This window comes from Oxyura jamaicensis, chromosome 26 (genome assembly GCF_011077185.1).
Source record: "Oxyura jamaicensis isolate SHBP4307 breed ruddy duck chromosome 26, BPBGC_Ojam_1.0, whole genome shotgun sequence".
Classification (NCBI taxonomy): Eukaryota; Metazoa; Chordata; class Aves; order Anseriformes; family Anatidae; genus Oxyura; species Oxyura jamaicensis.
The window spans coordinates 783722-802917 of NC_048918.1; the positions used below are offsets into that span (position 1 = coordinate 783722).

At 46.7% G+C, this 19196-nt stretch overlaps 2 protein-coding genes across 5 annotated transcripts in view; one reads left to right on the plus strand and one right to left on the minus strand.

Moving 5' to 3' along the window:
- Window positions 1-217, minus strand: part of DRAM2 (DNA damage regulated autophagy modulator 2) — an 18111-nt gene extending 17894 nt beyond the window's left edge. For both annotated transcript variants that reach the window (XM_035347118.1, XM_035347117.1), the window contains exon 1: window positions 163-217. The gene's annotated coding sequence lies outside the window, so the exon portion shown is untranslated. The remainder of the gene's footprint in view (window positions 1-162) is intronic.
- Window positions 1-18778, plus strand: part of CEPT1 (choline/ethanolamine phosphotransferase 1) — a 24266-nt gene extending 5488 nt beyond the window's left edge. Inside the window, exons 1-9 of one of the 3 annotated variants that reach the window (XM_035347098.1) lie at window positions 241-371; window positions 1722-2120; window positions 5660-5807; window positions 6785-6926; window positions 10550-10634; window positions 15751-15882; window positions 16145-16303; window positions 17189-17314; window positions 17852-18778. In XM_035347098.1, coding sequence (XP_035202989.1) covers window positions 1728-2120; window positions 5660-5807; window positions 6785-6926; window positions 10550-10634; window positions 15751-15882; window positions 16145-16303; window positions 17189-17314; window positions 17852-17971 — 1305 coding nt within the window. In that variant the 5' untranslated portion in view covers window positions 241-371; window positions 1722-1727 and the 3' untranslated portion in view covers window positions 17972-18778. Of the gene's footprint in view, window positions 1-240; window positions 372-1721; window positions 2121-5659; window positions 5808-6784; window positions 6927-10549; window positions 10635-12339; window positions 12425-15750; window positions 15883-16144; window positions 16304-17188; window positions 17315-17851 lie in introns of those variants that run through there. The other 2 variants (XM_035347097.1, XM_035347099.1) reach the window with 2 other exon arrangements.
- Window positions 18779-19196: the final 418 nt, after the last annotated feature.

Genomic DNA, 19196 nt, shown 5'->3' on the forward strand with positions numbered 1-19196 from the left:
GCCCGGGGTGTGTGGGGGGGACCCGGGGGGGCCGGGCTGGGGGTCACCGGCGGGGGCGACCCCGGGGTAACGGGATCTGGGCTGGGGGGGGGGGGGGGGGGGGGGGGGCCCCCCCGCGGGGGGGGGGGGCCCCCCCCCCCCCCCCCCCCCCAGCGCTTTTACCTCGTCCGCTCCCGCGCCGGCCCCGCGGCGGTGCCGCCCCGAGCCCCGCCCCCCCGCAGGGCCCCGCCACTGGCCCCGCCCCCACCCCTCCACATCGCCCCGCCCCTCTCCCCGCCCACCCCCCGCCCCTCGCCCCCGCCTCCTCTCCCTCTCGCTTTCCGGCCGTCGCAAAAGGCGTCGTAAAGGCGCCGCCCGGGCGAGGAGCTGAGGTAAGGCCCGGCCGCCTCCTGCCCGCGGCTCCTCCGGGGCTGGGGGTCGGGGCTTGGGGCTCGGCCTGGGGTGGGCGTGCGGGGCCGGCCTCGAGGCCGTGCTGCAGGTGGGCTCGGGGCTGGGTGCCCCCCAGCCGGGCCGCACCGGGGCCGCCTCCCTCGGGCAGCGACCGGGCCTTGCCCCTCTCCCCTCGCCCCTTCCCGGGCCCTCCCCCCCCCCCCCGTCCCCCCCGTCCCCGGTGGGCGCCCCGCGGGGCGGCTCGGCCCCGTGTGTGCTCTGTGTGCTGGCTTTCTCCTCTTCCCCTCGCGGCTTTCCTCCGTGGGAAATTGCCCTAATTAAGCAGCGGAGGGTGGAAACGAGAGCGCTCGCTGTTGAGCCGCGGCTGACCTTTGGTTTACATAGCTTGTGTTCCCTCCCCGGTGTGTGACTCGCTCACGGTCTCCGGGATAACTTATCTTCCTCTCCTGGACTTCACTCCGCTTAACAGTTAGGGTTGTGTAGTTGTTTAGGGTGACTGTACTAGGTAAATACCAGATCTTCCTTTGTAGCCTCCCTTCCTTCTATTTCTCTGCCTGTCTGTGTGGGGTTACGTGGTTCTGGTCACCTGGAGAGGCAGCACCACAAGGCTCCTCACTGGCACTGGGCATGCTGTCTGTGACCCCACGTCTTCTCTTCACAGCTGGTGTCTGTGGGCTGCCTCTGACCAGCTGAAGCTCCATAGCTCCTGCATGGTCTTGCCGAAGTGTTGCTTAGACAATGAGTGTTCAGCTGAGCTGGGTTAAACTTGGCCAAGAAAAGAGCCACCACGGCAAAACTGAAATAAGCATTTCTCAGATCACTGTTTCTTATAACTTCCTTAAGTGGTTGTTGCTGCTCAGTAAAGAGGCAAAGCTGCTTCAAAGCTGTTTAACTTAAGATTTCTCTGTATTTGTTCTGCTCTTAGCAGAACAAATGGGCTAAGCAGGGTGCATCGGTTATGCATCGCTCACTCTCCCAGGAGAGCGACGTGCGGGGCTGAGCGTGCTCTAGTCTGTAACACAAGTCAGTGGTCTGGTGTAAGCTGCTGCTGCTGAAATTTAGGCTGGTGGTTGCAGGATATTTGCTTCAGCAGGCAGCAGGAAGGGAGCACAAGTGCGACTTACTATTTTTTAACTGAGTTGAGAACAGTGGCTTCCTGTCTTCCCTCAGCAATTCTCCAAATATCTCTTCTAAGGGAGAGCTCTTACAAAAATCTTTGGTTTGCCGCTGGCAGATGAAGCGCTCTGTGGAGCACTGTGCAGAAACTGCTGGTACCTTTAAATTCCCCCGTGTTCTTCACCTTCAGTGTGTCTCACCCCTTTATGTTGCAGGGTCTTATGGTTCTCCGTAACAGCTCTTACCTGCCAAATAATTCCAACGCCACCCGATCCATGAGTGGGCATCGAAACCTCAAGAGGCGATGTGGGGAGTCGCATCTGGAATCCCCCGCGGGCTGCGGACACGGTCCTGCCGCTGGCTGCGTGTTAAGCAAACTAGTTCAGTTGCCTACGCCTCCCCTGTCAAAGCACCAGCTCAAACGGTTAGAAGAACACAAATACCAGAGCGCTGGACGGTCGCTGCTTGAACCTCTAATGCAAGGTTACTGGGAATGGTTAGTGGGAAGAGTTCCGGCCTGGATTGCCCCGAATCTGATCACCATCATCGGACTGTTAATAAATATCTTCACAACTCTGCTGTTAGTGTATTACTGCCCAACAGCTACAGAGCAGGTAAGCGGTGGGCCTCTCCTCGGGGTAGCTCTGCAGTCGGGTCGCAGGTGGCTCTACTCCCTGGCGGGCTGCTGGCTCTGTGGGAGCTGTTCCTCCCTGCGTAGCCCGCGGTCCTCGTGCGTTCAGGCTGTTCTCTGTGAACGGTTGTAATGCCTGGGCACCTAAACGAGTGCCTGCGTGCACAGAGGGCAGAGGGGATCTGGGGTTAGCGTGCTGCTTGCCGAGTGACGTAGCTGGCTTCCCCCGAGGGCTGATGGAAGGGCTGCGGTGGGCCAAGAGCCCCAGCTTGACATGTGGCCGGGTACCAAACCCGCTCTAGTGATAGCAGCTCCGCTGCGAGGATGCGCTCGAATCCCTGTGCAGCCAGTGGAGAAATGGATCCACATCTCCTGCGTGCGTGGCGTGTGGAGCTCTTGCCTGTTTGCTTTCTCTGCTGGTGACTGGGTTAGTCACCTTTAGCTCTCGGAGTTGCCACACGATGAGCAATGCACGGTGACTCTCCTGGCAGTTAGCTCTGTTTGCAAACCCAGCTGGGGTTGCAACACGGGGAGCAGCCCTAGATCAGACCAGGGACCGAGCACCGGAGAGGCGTCGCTCAGGAGATCGATGCAGAGAGCTTCCTCCGCAGCTGGCGTGCCCACACCCCACGTCCTGAATGAGGCGAATGCCCTTCTGCATCCTTCTCGGGCCCTGTGTTACCGGGCAGCTCAGGTCAGGGCTGCCGACACGGCGCTCCGGGGGAACGCATGGCAGTCTCCTGGAGCCGCTTGTGGTCTGCGATGTGAGAAGGCTGGCCGAAAGCCAGGGCTGTGTTTGTTCTGGATGTACTAAAAGCTCATGACCTGTCCTCGTCAGAACTGTCTCAACTTCGTGTAATCCCCGGTTTCAAGGGTACAAAGTCTTTCTAAGGGATTTCAAGTTGCTAGCTTCAAAGGCTTTTTTCTTCCTCGCTCGGGAGAAAACTCCGAGTTGCCTGATAAGGCGTGGGAGAAGACTTTCATTTGTGTGCTCCAGGAAAGTTGTTACTTGAACGTTTATTGTCTAAACAGGTACTCATATCTGAATGCAATGGAAAGGATTTCTCTGATACAGGGAGTATGTTACGTACCAACCAGCTGGAGAACATCTCCTGAGTTCTAGCTTTTGAAGTGTCCGGGCTTCTTCGTAACCAGAGCTGGTAACTCAGCTTGGGAGAATGCTTCCTAGGCAAGTGGCATGTGGCTTGTTCCTACGGGAGCTCTCAAAAAAAAAACAAAATGTAAGCTGGTGCATTCAGCCCTGCACGTCCCCGGCCATGTGGGACGTAGCAAAAGGATGTTTGCCTTCCAGAGATCCAGAACGGGTAGTTTTAGGAAAAAAAACAACTTGTGGAATTCAGCAGGGGTAAGATGTGAAGTGAGCGTTAAGTCTGGGCGGTGGATGCTTAGAGCAGCTCCTTCCTTGTTCAGGCAGTGCCATGGCTACACACCTTTGTTTTAACTTGCCTCTTGCTCTGATAAAGGCATCGGCCGCGGAGCCAGAGCACGGAGCTGAGTAGTTCTGTTCTGGTTGGTGATCAGACTTGGGAAGTGCGCGCTAAGCTACGCGGTTCAGAAGGTGCCAGAGCTCTAGCTGGCTGTACCATGGCCATTGCACGTTTAACAGCTTGGGAGTTGCTTTGTGCTTATTGAATGCTTTGTCTTCCCACTTAAACCCAGAAATAACTTTCTGCTGAGGTGGCTTTCAGCCTGATCTCGTTTGCCATGTGGCACTGCAGCCCTGCGTGCCGGCATGACGGGGGGATGCCAGCTCGGTGGCGGAGCTGCGAGCTGCTGCTTGTACGTGTCGAGTAGCAGTCTGGGAAGCAAATGGGACTCTGGGCTTCCAGAAACAGTTTTCTTCTGAAAGCACCATTGCTTTCAGATGGAAATTGGGTCTGTGTTGTAGCTCGGTCTGAGCTCTGCTTTTTTCAAAAGCAACTTGGCTGCACCTTGCATCAACAGGAAGAGCCACGGGAGCGCAGCTCTTGCAGCTCCACTGGTAGGCGGAGGAAATGAGGCGAGTTGCTCTGCTGCATGCTGAGCCGGGGACCTCACCTCGCAAAGCCCTGAGCAGCGGGAAGACGCCTGCATTTTTGTGTCTTAAGAAAACAAAACAGGACAAACAAAAACTTGCGTCAAGGGGGAACCATGAAGTCTTACCCAGATGCGAATATCATCTGGGTAGAAATACCTACGCTGGTGATGTAAGCGCCAGCAGGCTGCCTTCAAAAATCTGTGGGTTCGTGCAATTTTACCTAAAAGGGAACTTGAATGTTGTGTAAAAAATCTGCATATGAGAAACAGAAATGTACCCGCGCGTGGCCCTTCTCTTCCTGGGTCACGCGTTATCCCCCCTACCCCTCGTTCCTGTGCTGGTTTGTCTGGGCGCCTTGCTAAACGCAGAGCGTGGTGCTGGCCTCTGAGGCAGGAGGAGCTGTTTTGCTGCTCGCTGCAGCAGGAACGATGCAAGAGAATAATGCGATGGGCCACAGATGAGTCAAGGTTGTGTAGAGCAAAAGAATGCGAGCCTCAGAGCTTCATGAGAGGCAAGGAAGCTTGAGAAAGCCTCGTAGCTCTATTTGGGCTTTGAGGTATAAAATACAGCTGTCAGAAACGCTCACTTTTATAAATGTCAAATGCGAAGGCTGCAAAATAACCAATAATACCTGTTTATACATCTGGAAAACCGAGCCTGAGGAGCTAATGGCAGCCCTCTGGCTTTTGGGGTGGTGGCTTATGCTTGGAACAGCAAAAAGCTTGAGTTGTAGGCCCTGGTCCAGCAGGGGTTTGATACCTTGTTTTCTTCAGCAGACGGAACAATTGCTGTACGTGGCATGGGCATCAAGAGTTATTAACGTGGATTTGGTAAAGCTGCTGATGTGTGGTAGTCAAAAATAAAATAACTGGGGGTGGAGGTGCTGCAGGAGGGAGCCCTGAAGCTTTACAGGTCTCAGGAAACACAGCGGCTCAACTTGAAGCCTAACAACTCGAGCACGGTACGGTCACGTAGCTCCCGGATAGCTCTGCAGCCTGGTAAGGCCCTGGCTGTGGCAGTGTTTTGGGACGTGGCACCTCGGTGAGCTCCTGTGAAGATGAGCTCGGCGTCTGGGAGGCAGTTGCATGTTTTGGGGGCTAAGCAAGCGTGCGATTCTCTACGTCACTCAACTTACGAATTCCCCCACAGGAAACAGGAGCTAGACAGGAGCTGAATTGTGCCCCGCTTTGCATATGCAGCTCTGTTTTTTTCAGGTGTACAGAGCGCTTTCCTGCTGTAAATGTGCCCTACGCCTGTTAGTCTGAGCTGTTGCTGTTTTATTAACGTTTCACGTGCCAAAACCCCCTCTGCCTGCCCCTGCCCGGGCTGGCTCCTGGACGGCCCATGCATGCGACTTGGTAGAGTTGTAGGTAAGATTTGTGTGCAAATGCGAGGCTGGAAAATGAGTTTAAGACGTTTTAAGCCAGAACGATGAAGTGTAACTTTGCGCTGTCTTTTTCCCTCACTGATGATTTCTTTCTTAGGCACCTCCCTGGGCATACATTGCCTGTGCATGTGGCCTTTTCATTTACCAGTCTCTGGACGCTATAGATGGGAAACAAGCAAGAAGGACGAACAGCAGCACTCCGCTGGGAGAGCTTTTTGATCATGGCTGTGATTCGCTTTCCACAGGTATTGTCATTTTTACTCGAGGTGTGAGGATTAAGCGACTCTGTTTCGGGGGTCAAATCTGGAATACAAGGACAGGCTCCTGTACTGAAGAAGTGGACCGCTGATGCTTCTGGTGGTTTAGCTTCTCAGTCAACTTTCTTTCAATAGATCAGCTGAATGCCTTCTCTTGTGTTACGCTGAAAACCAAGCGTGTGGCTTAGTCCCAGCCAGCAGTTTTCTGTGTATGCTTTATCGGTCTTGGTTCTGCAAATTTACTGAAAAATAAACAGCTGAAGTGCTCTTCTATATTAATTTAGATCTAATTTATACAGAACAATTGCAAGGCATGTACGGAGCCTGAACAATGGGACAGTGGAAGTCTGAGTCTGCCTAGTGTCGGTCAGATCAGTTCCCTTCTAGGTAGGTAGAGTTCATTGAGCCAGCCTGAAGTTTAATCCCATTGCAGAGGAATGGCCGGATGCTTTACAACTGAAGTAACTGGGAGCTCATGCATTATATTTATATTAGTACTTTATCCATGTTGTATCTTAGTACAAATGTATAGATACCTTAGGAGTCTTAAATGGCAAACTGTGGATTTTCTTCATGGCATAATAAAACTGCAGAAAATGGGGAAAAACACGTTCAGGAAACCTTGGATACGAGAGAAAACCCCCAAACTCTGTCCACAGGCTCCAGCTGCATAAATTGATCAAGTCTGTTGATGTAAAATCTCATTAACTTCAGTGAAAATGTAGGAGACTTAGAAACCCTGAAACTGAGGACTTGTGAACACTGATGTGACTTCTAATATCCCCTTTACAGTCTGTATGTTCAATGGGAGTGGTCAGCTCCTATAAATGTCTATGAAATACAACTAATCAGGACACCTGCACGCTGTTGCTCCTGTCTGGCTCCTTTGTTAGACTTGCTTTTGGTAAGGATCTTTACACACGTGCGCACTTTATTTTTACCATGTGACTGATTTTCTTCTGCAGTCTTTGTGGTTTTGGGAACTTGTATTGCTGTGCAGCTGGGAACGAACCCTGACTGGATGTTCTTTTGTTGTTTTGCTGGAACGTTCATGTTTTACTGCGCGCACTGGCAGACGTACGTCTCTGGAACGTTGCGTTTTGGCATGTAAGTACCTTGGCTGAAAATCTAACTGAAAATTAGATGGCTTTCCTGTCTAGTTCCTCTTTGTGACTGTAGTTCAGATCATTTAGAGTAGTAGTAATTTTTTAATGCACTTAAAGCTTGTAATAGTTATCACCTACTATTCCATTATTCAATAGCTATTGAATCCACAGTTAATACTGAATGTTCCTTAGCTTGTTCTAGGGAGAGATAGAACATCGTTTTTACATCTTAAGAGTTCATGATGTGATTTAAACCTAAATAGGGGAAAGTACATGGGGCTTCAGCTCCAATATTTGGCTGCCTTTGGTGGCAATCTGATTTATCTCTCTTGGTATTCCTTGACTTTTGATGATGTATAGTTAATTTTTACTATCAAGCATAACTCTTAAATACAGTGTATGAATTGACATTGTGGCTGAAACTTGAAATTCTGAGTCTATTTTACTGAAGATTGTGGTTCTGTTAATCATGGCGCAAAAATGTGATGCCTGGAAAGTCAACAGCCAAAATCCCACTTGCTTGTGCATGAAGGTAGGTGGGCAAACAGCTCCCAAGGACTCGGGGAGCTGTGGGATTCACCAAGCTTCATGTGGAAGCGTACGTTTGTTCTACCTCTGCCCTCGTGTCATGCAATCTAACAAATCTGTTTCAAGTCAGCAAGCTGCAGAATGAATTTGCATCTGAAAACTTCTGGAGCAGTATTAGGTGTCTGTTTGGGGGGTGGGGGGGGGTTCTAAACTGCTGTTCTGACTGTACCAAAGCAGAGTAGTTTCAGCCACTAGTTTCTGATAGTTAGATGGTGATGACATCTGACTCATGACCTGTACAGTTTTAGGCTTTTTTCTTTTATGCTGGAGCTCTCAGTGCTGAATGCTTTTTAGCTCCTTCTGAACATTATGGGGCCCTGACAATGAAAGCTCTTGTTCTTTGACTGAAAACGGGGAAAAAAAAAAGCTTGGCATGTGCTTGACTTTACAGATGCAAGTGGCAGCTCTACCTGATTTGTCTTTGTGCTCTAGACAAATGGGTGCATTGCTCCTTGTGTTCACTGTGAAGTTTGTTCTTAGCTTTTGTGAGGAATCTTCATATTTGGAGACAACGGATCCTGTGTGCTGCATGGCCTTACATTATGAAAACTTGGTCATCCGTCAACGTGTAGCTAACGTAGAGAAGGCAATAAGCACACAAACGTGTCATCATTTCAGGTAACAGGCAACGTTGTAGAGTAAACGTTTGTGTATTCATTTGCCCAGTGTCATGAGGTTAATGGACTGCCACAAGCTGGTGTTCATTTCTGTGGCAAAAAAAATCTGAGATTAAATCTGAGATCCTGTTAACCACTTCTCACTATGGTATGATTTTTTTGGAAACTTGCAGCTCCCCAGATGTGAAGCTGGAAGCCTGTCAGTGTTGTACCTACCCTTCCAAGGCCCCATGTGTGCATCCCGTCCGTCCCTGGTGGTCTAGTGGCTAGGATTCGGCCCTGGACTGCTCCAGGCTTGTTCCCAGCGATCTGTCTCCATCTTTGAGTGATCATAATACTCTTATTAGATCTTGGCAGCTGATGCGTTTTTCGAAGAGCATTTTGAATTGGTTGAGTAACTCAAAAAGTAGCTAGAGGTCAGTATTGTGTAAAAATCCCCTGTGAGGAAGTTGGTTGTTTCTTAAAGCACGTTGGGTAGGTCACAGGAAAAGTCACTGTAGTAACATCAGCAGTGCAAAGGCAGCAGGATGCAGCCCAGATAGCTGTGTGTAAGTTTTGCTTAAAAGCAAACAACTTAGCTGAGAATGGGCTCACGAAGGAGCAGGAGCGTGCTGCCCTTCTGAAGGAATAGAACAGTGGTTTGGGCTTGCAGGAGAGCATCCAGTATTGAAGCAGTCCAAGTAGTTGCTTTGTTTTCCTGTCTTATTTTTCAGCAGCACAGCAACTGCTTTATCTGGCTTGCGGACTGGCTGTGCACAATACAGAAAGAGTTTTGTTTCAGGCTTAGTCTTGGATGGTGCAGCTGTGCCGTAACTGGGGCATCTCTGGGTTGGAAAAAGTGCATTTTTGCACAGAAACCAAACTGCTAAGTCCAATTGTGCTGCCACATGTCAAGGCAGAACCAGATCTCGTATTTTAGGAACACCCTGCAGAAATCAAAAGCATTCAGGGATATCATAAACCCTGGAAGGAATTTGCGTGCCATTATCTGGAGCCCTGTTCTGGTTACTGGCTCTGGTTCTTCTCGACCCAGACTTAATGCTGCTTGGATTCTGTTCTGCAGCTGCTCGTTCAGGGTAGGAATTGTGAAGTTGAATGGCTTGTTTAATCAAACAGTGTATATTCCTGGTGTATGACTAATCAGTTGTGTGTTAATTGGCTCTTACAAGCTCTTACCAGCTTGACAAGGGAACCTAGCGGAGCAGACAGCATACAAAAGACTTGTCACTGCCAACATCTAAGTAGAGTTAAGCACATGCCAAGGTCGATGGCCCATTTTTGAGCTTTCCCAGATAATGTTTAGAGAAAAAGCCACGTCTAATTTGCAAATATCTCTTAAGTTACGTGGGAAGAAAAGGAAAAGAATCTGCAGCTGTCTGAAAGGACCAGTTAGCTGTGTTGGATGTGTGACTCTTCCTGTACTTCCTAAAATACGATTTTTTAAAATCATATCCCGTATTACGTTCTGTTATAATTAAACAGAAAATGATTATCAGGCTGAGATTCAGACTGCACGTGACGCTGCTCTCCTTAAGCTGTGTCAGTGCAATTAGGGAGCTTTCTCTGGTGTACCTTGCCGGTCAGCTGGCACGTAACTGGATGGCAGGCTGCTTTCGTTCTAACGAACTTCGATAAGCGCTGCCCTGAAAATTGCTGAAATGTGTTTTTAACGGGATGGTTTGGTGTAATTAATGTGATCATGTTTAAAAATACTCGAGTTCTAAAATCCTATAGATCTGTAGGGTACCACAAGGAGTATTTATGATGGCTGTAGCTCAGTTGGCTAGAGCTTATTTTTCATCTCTTTGTCAGGGGTGAAAAATGTGTACAGAACAGTTCGGTTACCTCTGAATGGGGATCCAGAGCTCATCTGGCACCTTCAGCGTTACTTGCTGAGAAGCCGAGGAGTTGCACGAGCAGGGAGGGGAAGGGCTTGGCTCTCCCTCAGAGGTGGTGAGCTGGAGATGCAGTCCCTGCTTCTGCTTTGAAAAATGTGAAGATATTTTCATATATGACAAATGCGTGTATTCAGCGTCACCTGGGCACGGGATAGGGAGTGAGGTCTTGAATTGAGTTTTATTTGTTGTGACGTGAAGCAGGGGATTTATTTTCTCATCCATACAGTAATGATTGAGTTTGCCCACGTGCTGGAGTAGAACTGTAAAACTGTAAGTTGTATAATCTATGGAGTTTTGAGTGTGTAAAACCCTACGTGGGTTACACTGCCTTAAACTGGTGAATACTCTGAGGTTGCTCATTCCCTTCCTCTCACCCTTTAAGCTTTATCAACAGTGACTGTTGTCATGCTGCTCGGTACTTTGCTGGATCTTATAACATGAATGAGAGCCTGCTCTGAGGGGCTCGCGTAGCTGAAGTGCTCAGGAAAACGTTTTGAAATGTTTCTTTCCCTTGCACGTAGATTTGATGTTACAGAGTCTATGCTCTGTACGATAGCAATCCAGCTTCTCTCAGGAACCCTGGGGCCCTGGTTCTGGAACTACACGGTAAAGCGAACGTTAATTTAGCTTCCCAGCACAAATGGCATGGACTAAGCAGCGACAGCACCTTTGTCATGCACATAGTAACTGGGATGTGGGAGCAGCTTTCTAAGGGTACTTCACAAGTGCTTTAATACCAGGAGAAAAATGTTTACAAAGTATGAATGAGCAGTAAAAATCCAATCTAACTGGAAATTATTTTTTGGAAGCATCGTGGTTTTACTTGAAAACCAAACAAATCTGCCTGCGGAGCAGAAAAGCTTGCTTTAAACATTCCCGTGCTGTCACAGTTCTGGCTTCCCCTAAAAGACAGCGGGGGCTGTGGAAGCAGCTGTGTGTGCGTGGGTGTCAAATCGTGTTGGAACTACTTTTTAAAGCTAAACAGACTTCTATTTAAATACCTTTCCACAGGAAAAAAAAGGCTTGTTTGGCTAGTTCAGGGAGCTGCGTGCTGTGCAATAGCTGAAAGTTGCCAGTTGCTGGTTAAAAATGCCCGTTCTGACCGATACCACCTCATCCTCATAGTCCAGTCTCTCAACTGTGCTGGGGGCCTCCTTGCTAAGTACCTTCACTTCCTGGCTGCCTTGGTTTTGAAAAGGCTTTTCCTTACGGCTGTGCTAACTGTGCCCTTCTCTGCTCTTGGTGGTTACTTCAGAAGGACTTTCTGTTCCTAATTCAGGCTTTGTTTAGTAAGGTGGTCCCCCTGGTGCAGTTACCAGGGAGTCAGGTTCCTTGAAATTCCTCGTGCTTCCTGGATTAGCAGCCAGGAGCTCTCCCTGGCATCTTCAGGGACAGAAGGCTGACTTTTTAATAGCCTTCTCAGAATTGCAACAGGTTTTAAATAACTGTTGGTTTTTTATGCTGTTTTTTTTTCCCCCATGCAGTGTTTCAGCACCGTCTCTGTTTCCAAGATGCTATTAAAGCTTCCAAGATGTTATTAAAGAGCATTCCAGCATGAGGCAATGTTACGTAGGTTGATAAACACCCACGTGCCCATCCTCGTTGTATTTTCTTTTTCCTTTGACTCCTGTTTCTGGAATAGACTCGTGCGGCCTTGCTTTTCCTTCTTGCTATCTCAGACTTTGTATGATCTTTAAAACAAAGCCTTAAATTCTGTCTTTTCTATGAGCCTTTCCTTCCTGCCCCTCTACAAGAGATACTGGCTATGCTAACACCAGAAGTGGTTTCTGTTCTTGCTGCGTGCTGGATGCTGAACTGTGTCACTTCTTAGCAATGCAGCTGACCGCACGGTTCTCATTTGCATCAGGTCTTCAGGAATTCACGTTTTGTTTTCAGGCTTGATGCTTCTCGGAGACAACATTCATTTAAAAACAAATGTAGGGAATAATGGCTAAAAACGTATTGAATTTTACAATCTGGAATCAATTTGGTTTGGTGGGCAAGGTTAAAACTGAACACTTATTCCCGCAACTGGCAATGATCAGGTAAAAAGTTCCAACGGTTCCTTTTGATTAAAATGGATTTTTATTGCATTGTGAAATTTAAAAAAGTATAGCACAGCATGGCTCTTACTTTTAACAAGAAAACTAAAATACATTTTTGCTTTCTAAAGTATTGATGTCTTCTATTTTCCTTGCATTTTCAAGTTTTTATACTGTGCATGATAGAGGAGAGCTGCCAAGCTTGCAAATAATTGACTTGAAATTGCTTTGAATAATTCTGCTTTTCTTGGCTTTTTGTACCTAATCAGAATTGATGTGACTGAAGTGCAAATCTTCATAATAATCATGCATTTACTGGCAGTGATTGGAGGACCGCCTTTTTGGCAATCTCTGGTAATTTTGTTCATGTTCTTATTCTATCCTTTTTTAAATATTTTACCCTTTTTTAATAATCTGGTACGTACCTGGAAGAACTACCTGCCTCCAGCGTGGCTTCCTTACTGAGGGAAGGGCCTTGCTGTTCCTCATAGTAAATAGAAACTGGAGAATGGAGCAGATGGCAGTAACCAGGCATTCTGCTTCTACCGGAGCTGTTAAAACAAATTATTATTCTCTATCTTCTGTTATTTTGCAGGTAGAAAATTATCAAAGGTTTTACAAACTTAATATACCTTCACTGACGCCCAGCCTCCTTTGAGCTGGCCAAAACTTGAATGAATTCATGCAGCAAGCTAAATCGGGAACGGAAGGATGCTAAATTGGATTGCTGGTATGGGGGAGATTCTCGGAGAGCAAGCAGTTGGTGTGACCATCACTAGATAATTCAGCTTGTGTGCTTGTCAGCTCTTATGGAGGAGGGGAAGAAAACCACCAACAAATTGCCACCTGGCTCTTCCAGTGGTCGTTCAAATCAAGGAAGCTGGCTGCATATAGATCCTGGGCACTTGGTAGAGGTTCACCTGGCCAAATCAGCTGGCAGCTTATATGCTGTTGCAAGTTGATGTTGAGTTTATATATTGTTCTATTCGATTTGCTCTATTTTATGTGCTGTTATATTAGCACTCCTGAAGCCCCCCTGGGCATTTGAATACAGCTTTGCCGAGATAAAGTATGTATGTACACACATTTTTTGTACATACACCAAAAACAAAACACAAGTTGAGAAATAGCTTCTGAAGGATTCATTGCCTGGAAGGCTTCCTGAGTGTTCATCTCGTTTGTGTGCTTGATGAACCCAGCTCTTAAGGTGGATAAAGATCTTGATGTGCACTAAAAGCAATAAAACCAAGAGATGGTCAAAAATTACTGAAACTTGTCACCCCCAAATCACTGAGCCTCTAATCTGCTTCATAAAACCTGAGAAACGAACCCTCAGATGTAGAGAATGTCCAGGAGAAGCTAACCGTGGCTGCCTCAGTTTTGCTACATGTTGTACTGTCAGGTTAAACACAACAAAAACACTGAAAGCCACCACCCTTCTCCTCCCCACACAAACGAAGCTGCAACGGGCATCCTGCCTTAAGAGTACGGCTGGACACGATGACCTCTCAAAAAATAGGGCTACGAGTCAGCGTATCGGTGCCAAACCCTTACAAAAGATCAGTGTGGTCAGCATCCACGCGGCTGTTACTGGGCACCACGCAGGGATTTCCCAGCTCATGCCGTTAGCTTCCTCTTTTTCCTTCTTTAAAACGGGAGGGGAAAAAAAAAACTGCTGCAACAGCAACCCCCGGCACTACTCAGTGCGGGATGGAGTTTGTGCGAGAGCTTAGTAAGTGTTCCCTTGTGCTATTAGAGGTTTTCCAGCACCATTTTAACGTACTAGACGTTCTGTGTTGCAGCAGCATTTGGCTAAGTCAGTTCCCAACCGATTAAAATATTTTGAAGTCTGGCGTTGGGTTTGTGGGGGCATTTCTCTAGAGAACAAACTTCGAGTTTCCTCTGGCAATTAAGATTTTTCCTTTTTCATTCAACTTGATTTTTGTTTTTATTTACAGAAATAAAACACTTTTAACTACTTACAGAGCAAAATATGTCAGAAAAAAAAGTGCCTGCATTCCTTTCATGTGTCCTGTGGCAGCAAAATTGGTGGTTTGGTATTACTGAGTTGTTTCTGTTTGGGGGAAATCAATGGAAAAAAACATGTATACTCAAACACTCCACTTTCTAATGCTAACACAAGAAAAAATCTGAATTTGCTGAATGCGAAGTTGTGTATTTTGGCAATTGTTGCTTTTGTTAGCTCTCTTTTTTTTTTTCTGTGAAATAGCATCTGCCTGTACTGGCTTCCTTATGCCTGTACTGGCTTCCTTTGTCAGAGTAGGCTCTCTTTAGAGTGTGCTGAAATGCTGTCCTGCAAGGCTCCTGCAGCTTGGTCACTTCAGTGGGTGGCGAGTTCCTGCAGCTGAGATCCTCACTTGTAAAATGCGACTCAAGTGAGCAAGCTTTGGTGCAGCTGCTTGGGTGCATGGATTAAATGAGGGGCTTTTTCCTCATTCGAAGTGAGAAAAGCGCCAAGTGCTTTAGCTTTGTTCCACGACTGAATCATACAAACTCCACAACTATAAAGCAAGCTTGGTGTGTGCCCGCCGACTTGTTCCTCTTGCCGAGGTGACTGCAGTGCACACACCTACAGCTGGAGCCCAGCGGTGCCAGGGGCCCACAGGGCGCTGCGGCGGCACAGCCGGCAATGGTGGCTGAGCCAGCCAAGAGCACTGCCGCTGCGTGCTCCCCCGTCTGCTCGTCACTGCTGCCTCCCGAAGCCCAGATGTGCTCTTGCCCCGTTCCCCAGTTCTTCTTTAATCCATTCACGTGTTGTGCAAATCTTCGGTGGCATCTAGGAGAATCAAGAATGAGTTTGGAGGCCTCGAATCCACTTTCTGCTGGATGTTTCCCTTTAATCATTCTGCAGCAAGTGCTCTTTAATCTATTTTTTGCCTGCTTCCTTTACCAGACTGAGGTGAGACCTTGGGAAGTGCTGTGCCTGGTAACATTCATGATGATTTGTTGATTGCCGCAGGCTGGAGCACTGCCTTTGGTTGCACAGACAGAAGTTGGATCGCTTTGTTGGGTGGCTCTGTCTCAGCCCCTGCTTCCATAACATGCTTGCTGTGGCTTATGTTGGACTTTTTCCTCGTTTCTAGTTTCCCCTGTTCTGCTCCCACGACTGCTGCTACATGAAGAAAACCACTGCCTTTCAGATCTGACCGCGCTCTTTTTTATCTTTAGCAACCCAATGGCTCGCTTGACTCCGAGGTGATTTGTCTGATCCCTTTGTTTCCCTTGTCTTGCCCGTAAGGTCGAATCCTGTTTCTTAAGGGTCTGGGTTTACTCATCTCCAACGCCTCTTGCTTTGCCCAGTGTGATCTTGGGTGGCAGCTGTGAGTTTTCCAACCAGGTTCAGAAAAGATTAGTGATGCCTTTCTCTTCCACTTGATAGATGAATGATTAGCTAGGGAGCTTTTCGTTTCTCCCACTTTTTGCTTTTGAAAGTTCTTTCCGGGTAACTAAAGATGAGACCCACTATGTGGGAAGCTTGATGGAAGCATTATTGGAAAAATACACGTTTCTCTGCTTTGTAAGAAATTTAAATCTGTGTAGTAGAGAAAGAAAATCAAATGTGGTGTTGGAAAGTGGAGTGCTTGAGTGAGCTAGAAGTATTAAACCCTGCTTTAGTTTCCTTGTGCATCTTTTAACTTGTTTCATCTCTTCCATTAAAGATTCCAATACTGAATATTCAGGTGAAAATATTCCCGGCTCTCTGTACTGTCGCAGGAACCTTCTTCTCCTGTACAAACTACTTTGGTGTGATCTTCACAGGTGGAGTTGGCAAAAATGGATCCACTATAGCAGTGAGTACTCAGTTCTGCTGGTTTTCGTTCTTCTGCAGCACTCTGTGGCTTTCCAGCCGTGACTTCCGTTGTTATTTAACGTATCTCCAACGTGTGAAGTGTTTTCTGTTCAGTGTACGGAACAGACATGTTTTTAATATGTTTTCAGTTAAAAACAGAAAGCGAAACCTGTCTGCATACCGCATGAATGTTCGGCTTACTGGGGCTTCTTGGCAACACGCACGTTTTGTCAACCTAATGCTTGAACTTTATCTCACCGCAGGGAACGAGTGTCCTTTCGCCTTTCCTTCATATTGGGTCAGTAATTGCACTAGCTGCAGTGATCTACAAGAAATCTGCTGTGCAGCTCTTCGAGAGGCACCCCTGCTTATACATACTTACTTTTGGTTTTGTATCTGCTAAGATCACCAACAAACTAGTGGTAAGTACCCGGGAGCACTGGAGTTCCAAGCTGTCACAGCAAAACTTGTAGCTTTTAAAGTTTCCTGGTTATTCCATCAACTGACTTGCACGGGGATGTACTGGGGAACGAGCCCCTGTTGAACAGAGTGAGCGAGGGATTAAGCAACCCCTGCCACACCATCCCAGTTCCGTGGGCGTACCCTGCTCTGCCACATGAACTGAGTCAGCGTTGGGCGTAACTCACGATGGAAGAGAAGCTTATTTCTACAAGACCAGCTTGTTACGCCGTCACACCAACAGCTGCGGTGGTAGAACTGAGGACGTGGTGTAGGACAACCTTTGCCCAGGGTATAGGTGTGCATGTCGGGGAAGGTGTGAAGAATGCAGTTGGTCACAAAAATCCTTGCTCTTTCTGTGCTTGTCTCACTCCTCTTATTGATCCCTGCCCTGCAAAGACAATCAGAAAGGTGTTTGTCCCTGCGGGATGGGAATTAATAGGTGGAGTGAGATGGGCACCAATTATCTCTAGTTTTGAAGACCTTGCAGTTGTGAAATCATACTTCCAGGCTCAACTAAACCTAAAATTTACCACCCTATTTCCATTTTACTGTTTTGTTTCTGGCAGAAGGAAAAACTTGTTTGCTGGAAAAGTTATTTTTTTTTCTATAGCTAAAAGAACAAAACATTGTTCTGAATGAAAGAAACTTCTGCAAACCTTGCATCTCACTTGGCTGTAGACTTCTGTAGCTAAAACAGTGTTGCTGCTGCCACTTTACCTAAATATTTGATACTATTACAGTAATGTGCTTTGAACTGTAACTTTTCTGGCTTTGTGCATTTTGAAACCATTCTACCTTGGCTGGAGGATGTTTATTTCTTAACCTCCCTTTTTTTTTAAACGCAGGTTGCACACATGACCAAAAGTGAAATGTATCTGCAGGACACGGCTTTCATAGGCCCAGCACTATTGTTTCTGGACCAGTATTTTAACAGCTTTATTGATGAGTATATTGTACTCTGGATTGCCTTGGTAAGTGTGGGCTCCCTTTGTTTGCCAGTAACCACTGCAAGCACTTCTGCGTTCTTTCCTACATACCGTTTGCGTTGGTTGAGCCTAGCTGACTCACCTTGAGGATGATGGGACCGGGAACCTGCTTTACTGAGTTGATTTTTAAGTATCGTTATGCAAACAGGTAAAGAGGCTTTGCTTGTTGAATAGTTTAAATGGTGTTAGAGCAATGTAGAAAACCTTCAGAGCTTAGAACAGGATGTTTTGAAGATCTGTGGTGATGCATGGTTAGCAAGGGAATATATGGTGTGGTGCAAGAACGGCTGTGCTTTCATCTCTTGAAGGCACGTACATCTCATTACCAGTCGCACACATTAGGAAAAATATCTTATAGACTAGCATCTTTAGAAACTGCCTACAACGAGTGTTTATTTCGACAGTTTGAGATCCAGCTCTTGAAAGGAAGACCCCAGTGCTTTTTTCTGAAGCATATAAAGTGTTACACTATGGTCTTGAAAGCATAGATGTAAATGTGCACCTTTTCTTTTCCTTTGGCAGATCTTTTCTCTCTTTGATTTGCTTCGATACTGCGTCAGTGTTTGCAATCAGATTGCTGCCCATCTGCACATCCACGTATTCCGAATCAAGTCCTCCTCAACACATTCTAATCACCATTAATAAATGGGGAGCCACCATAAGGAAAAACAAGAGAAGAGTTGGTTTTCTACATGAGCCAAGTCAAGATGTGTAGGAGACTAAGGCAAAAAGAGGATAAGAACAAAATAATTTATAATAATCAATGTTGTATAACTTTTATTCTTTGTTATCAGTAACACTCCTTAACTAGTCTCCTGCCTGAGAGAGTGAATTCCAAGTACACCCTAGTCAACTCTACATGTAGTCAACTCTGTTGGTTCCAAGCCCAGGAAAGCATGCAGGGAGTAATGCTCTCTTTGTAATTACCTTGATTACAAAATAATCTATATATGGTGAATGGATCCCCAACAACTGAAGTTTCTAATGTAGTATAATTACAGCTGCAATATGACTTGCTTTTAATTTTAATATTTCATCATCTCTTAGTGAAATACTTGTTTAGTGTCCACTTGAAATTCATTTACTAAAGACCTGAGCTGGTAACAACAGATATCGCACTAGCTTGTGTAGCTGAAGCAGCTGTCAAGGTTTGAGTCCAGGTTGATGTGGTTCATTTGCTTAAGAATTGCTGATGGAAGCAGTTTCTTGCTGAAGATTATGTTGAACAGGGTTTTGCAAGTGGAAGGGATGACCGGCATGCAAAATAGTGTGGTATCTTTGTCAATTAATTTTATTTTTTTAAATAAACGTTATCTAAAAGACAACTTATTTCTCAATTTTCTTCAGTGGAAAGACTTTAAAAAGAAGATTTTACTGTTTACTTTTTTATGTATAAAACTTAAGCAAAATTTCCTTTCTGCTCTTAATAAATAAGAATTCTGAGAGCAACAGTTGTCTTCAGCTGTGTGTGTTGCTCTGTCCTCTTGGGTGAAGTACTTAAACAAGTGAAGTACAATCCTGCTTGCTATTTAGAAAGCACTTTTCTAATGCTTTAGCTGTTAAGTGCTGTCATTCTGGGATCTCCCAAGAATTTTTTCTGCTATATAGTGCAGTAAGGTCTCTTTCGGTTGGTGTTTTTCATACCCTTTACGCTATGGTGAACTAAGTTAGACTTAATGGATGGTTTAAGTGTGGCACACACTGCAACACTTTGCTGCTGACTTCTCCAGCCCAGCAAGTGCTGTGGTACTGGAACTGCCTCCAGCGTGTGAGGCAGCAGCTGTCCCTTCAGTATCACACTTTTAGGTAGCTGGAATTAGCAACCATAGTTAGTCTATCTAGCCTTAACTATGTTCAGCTTATTATG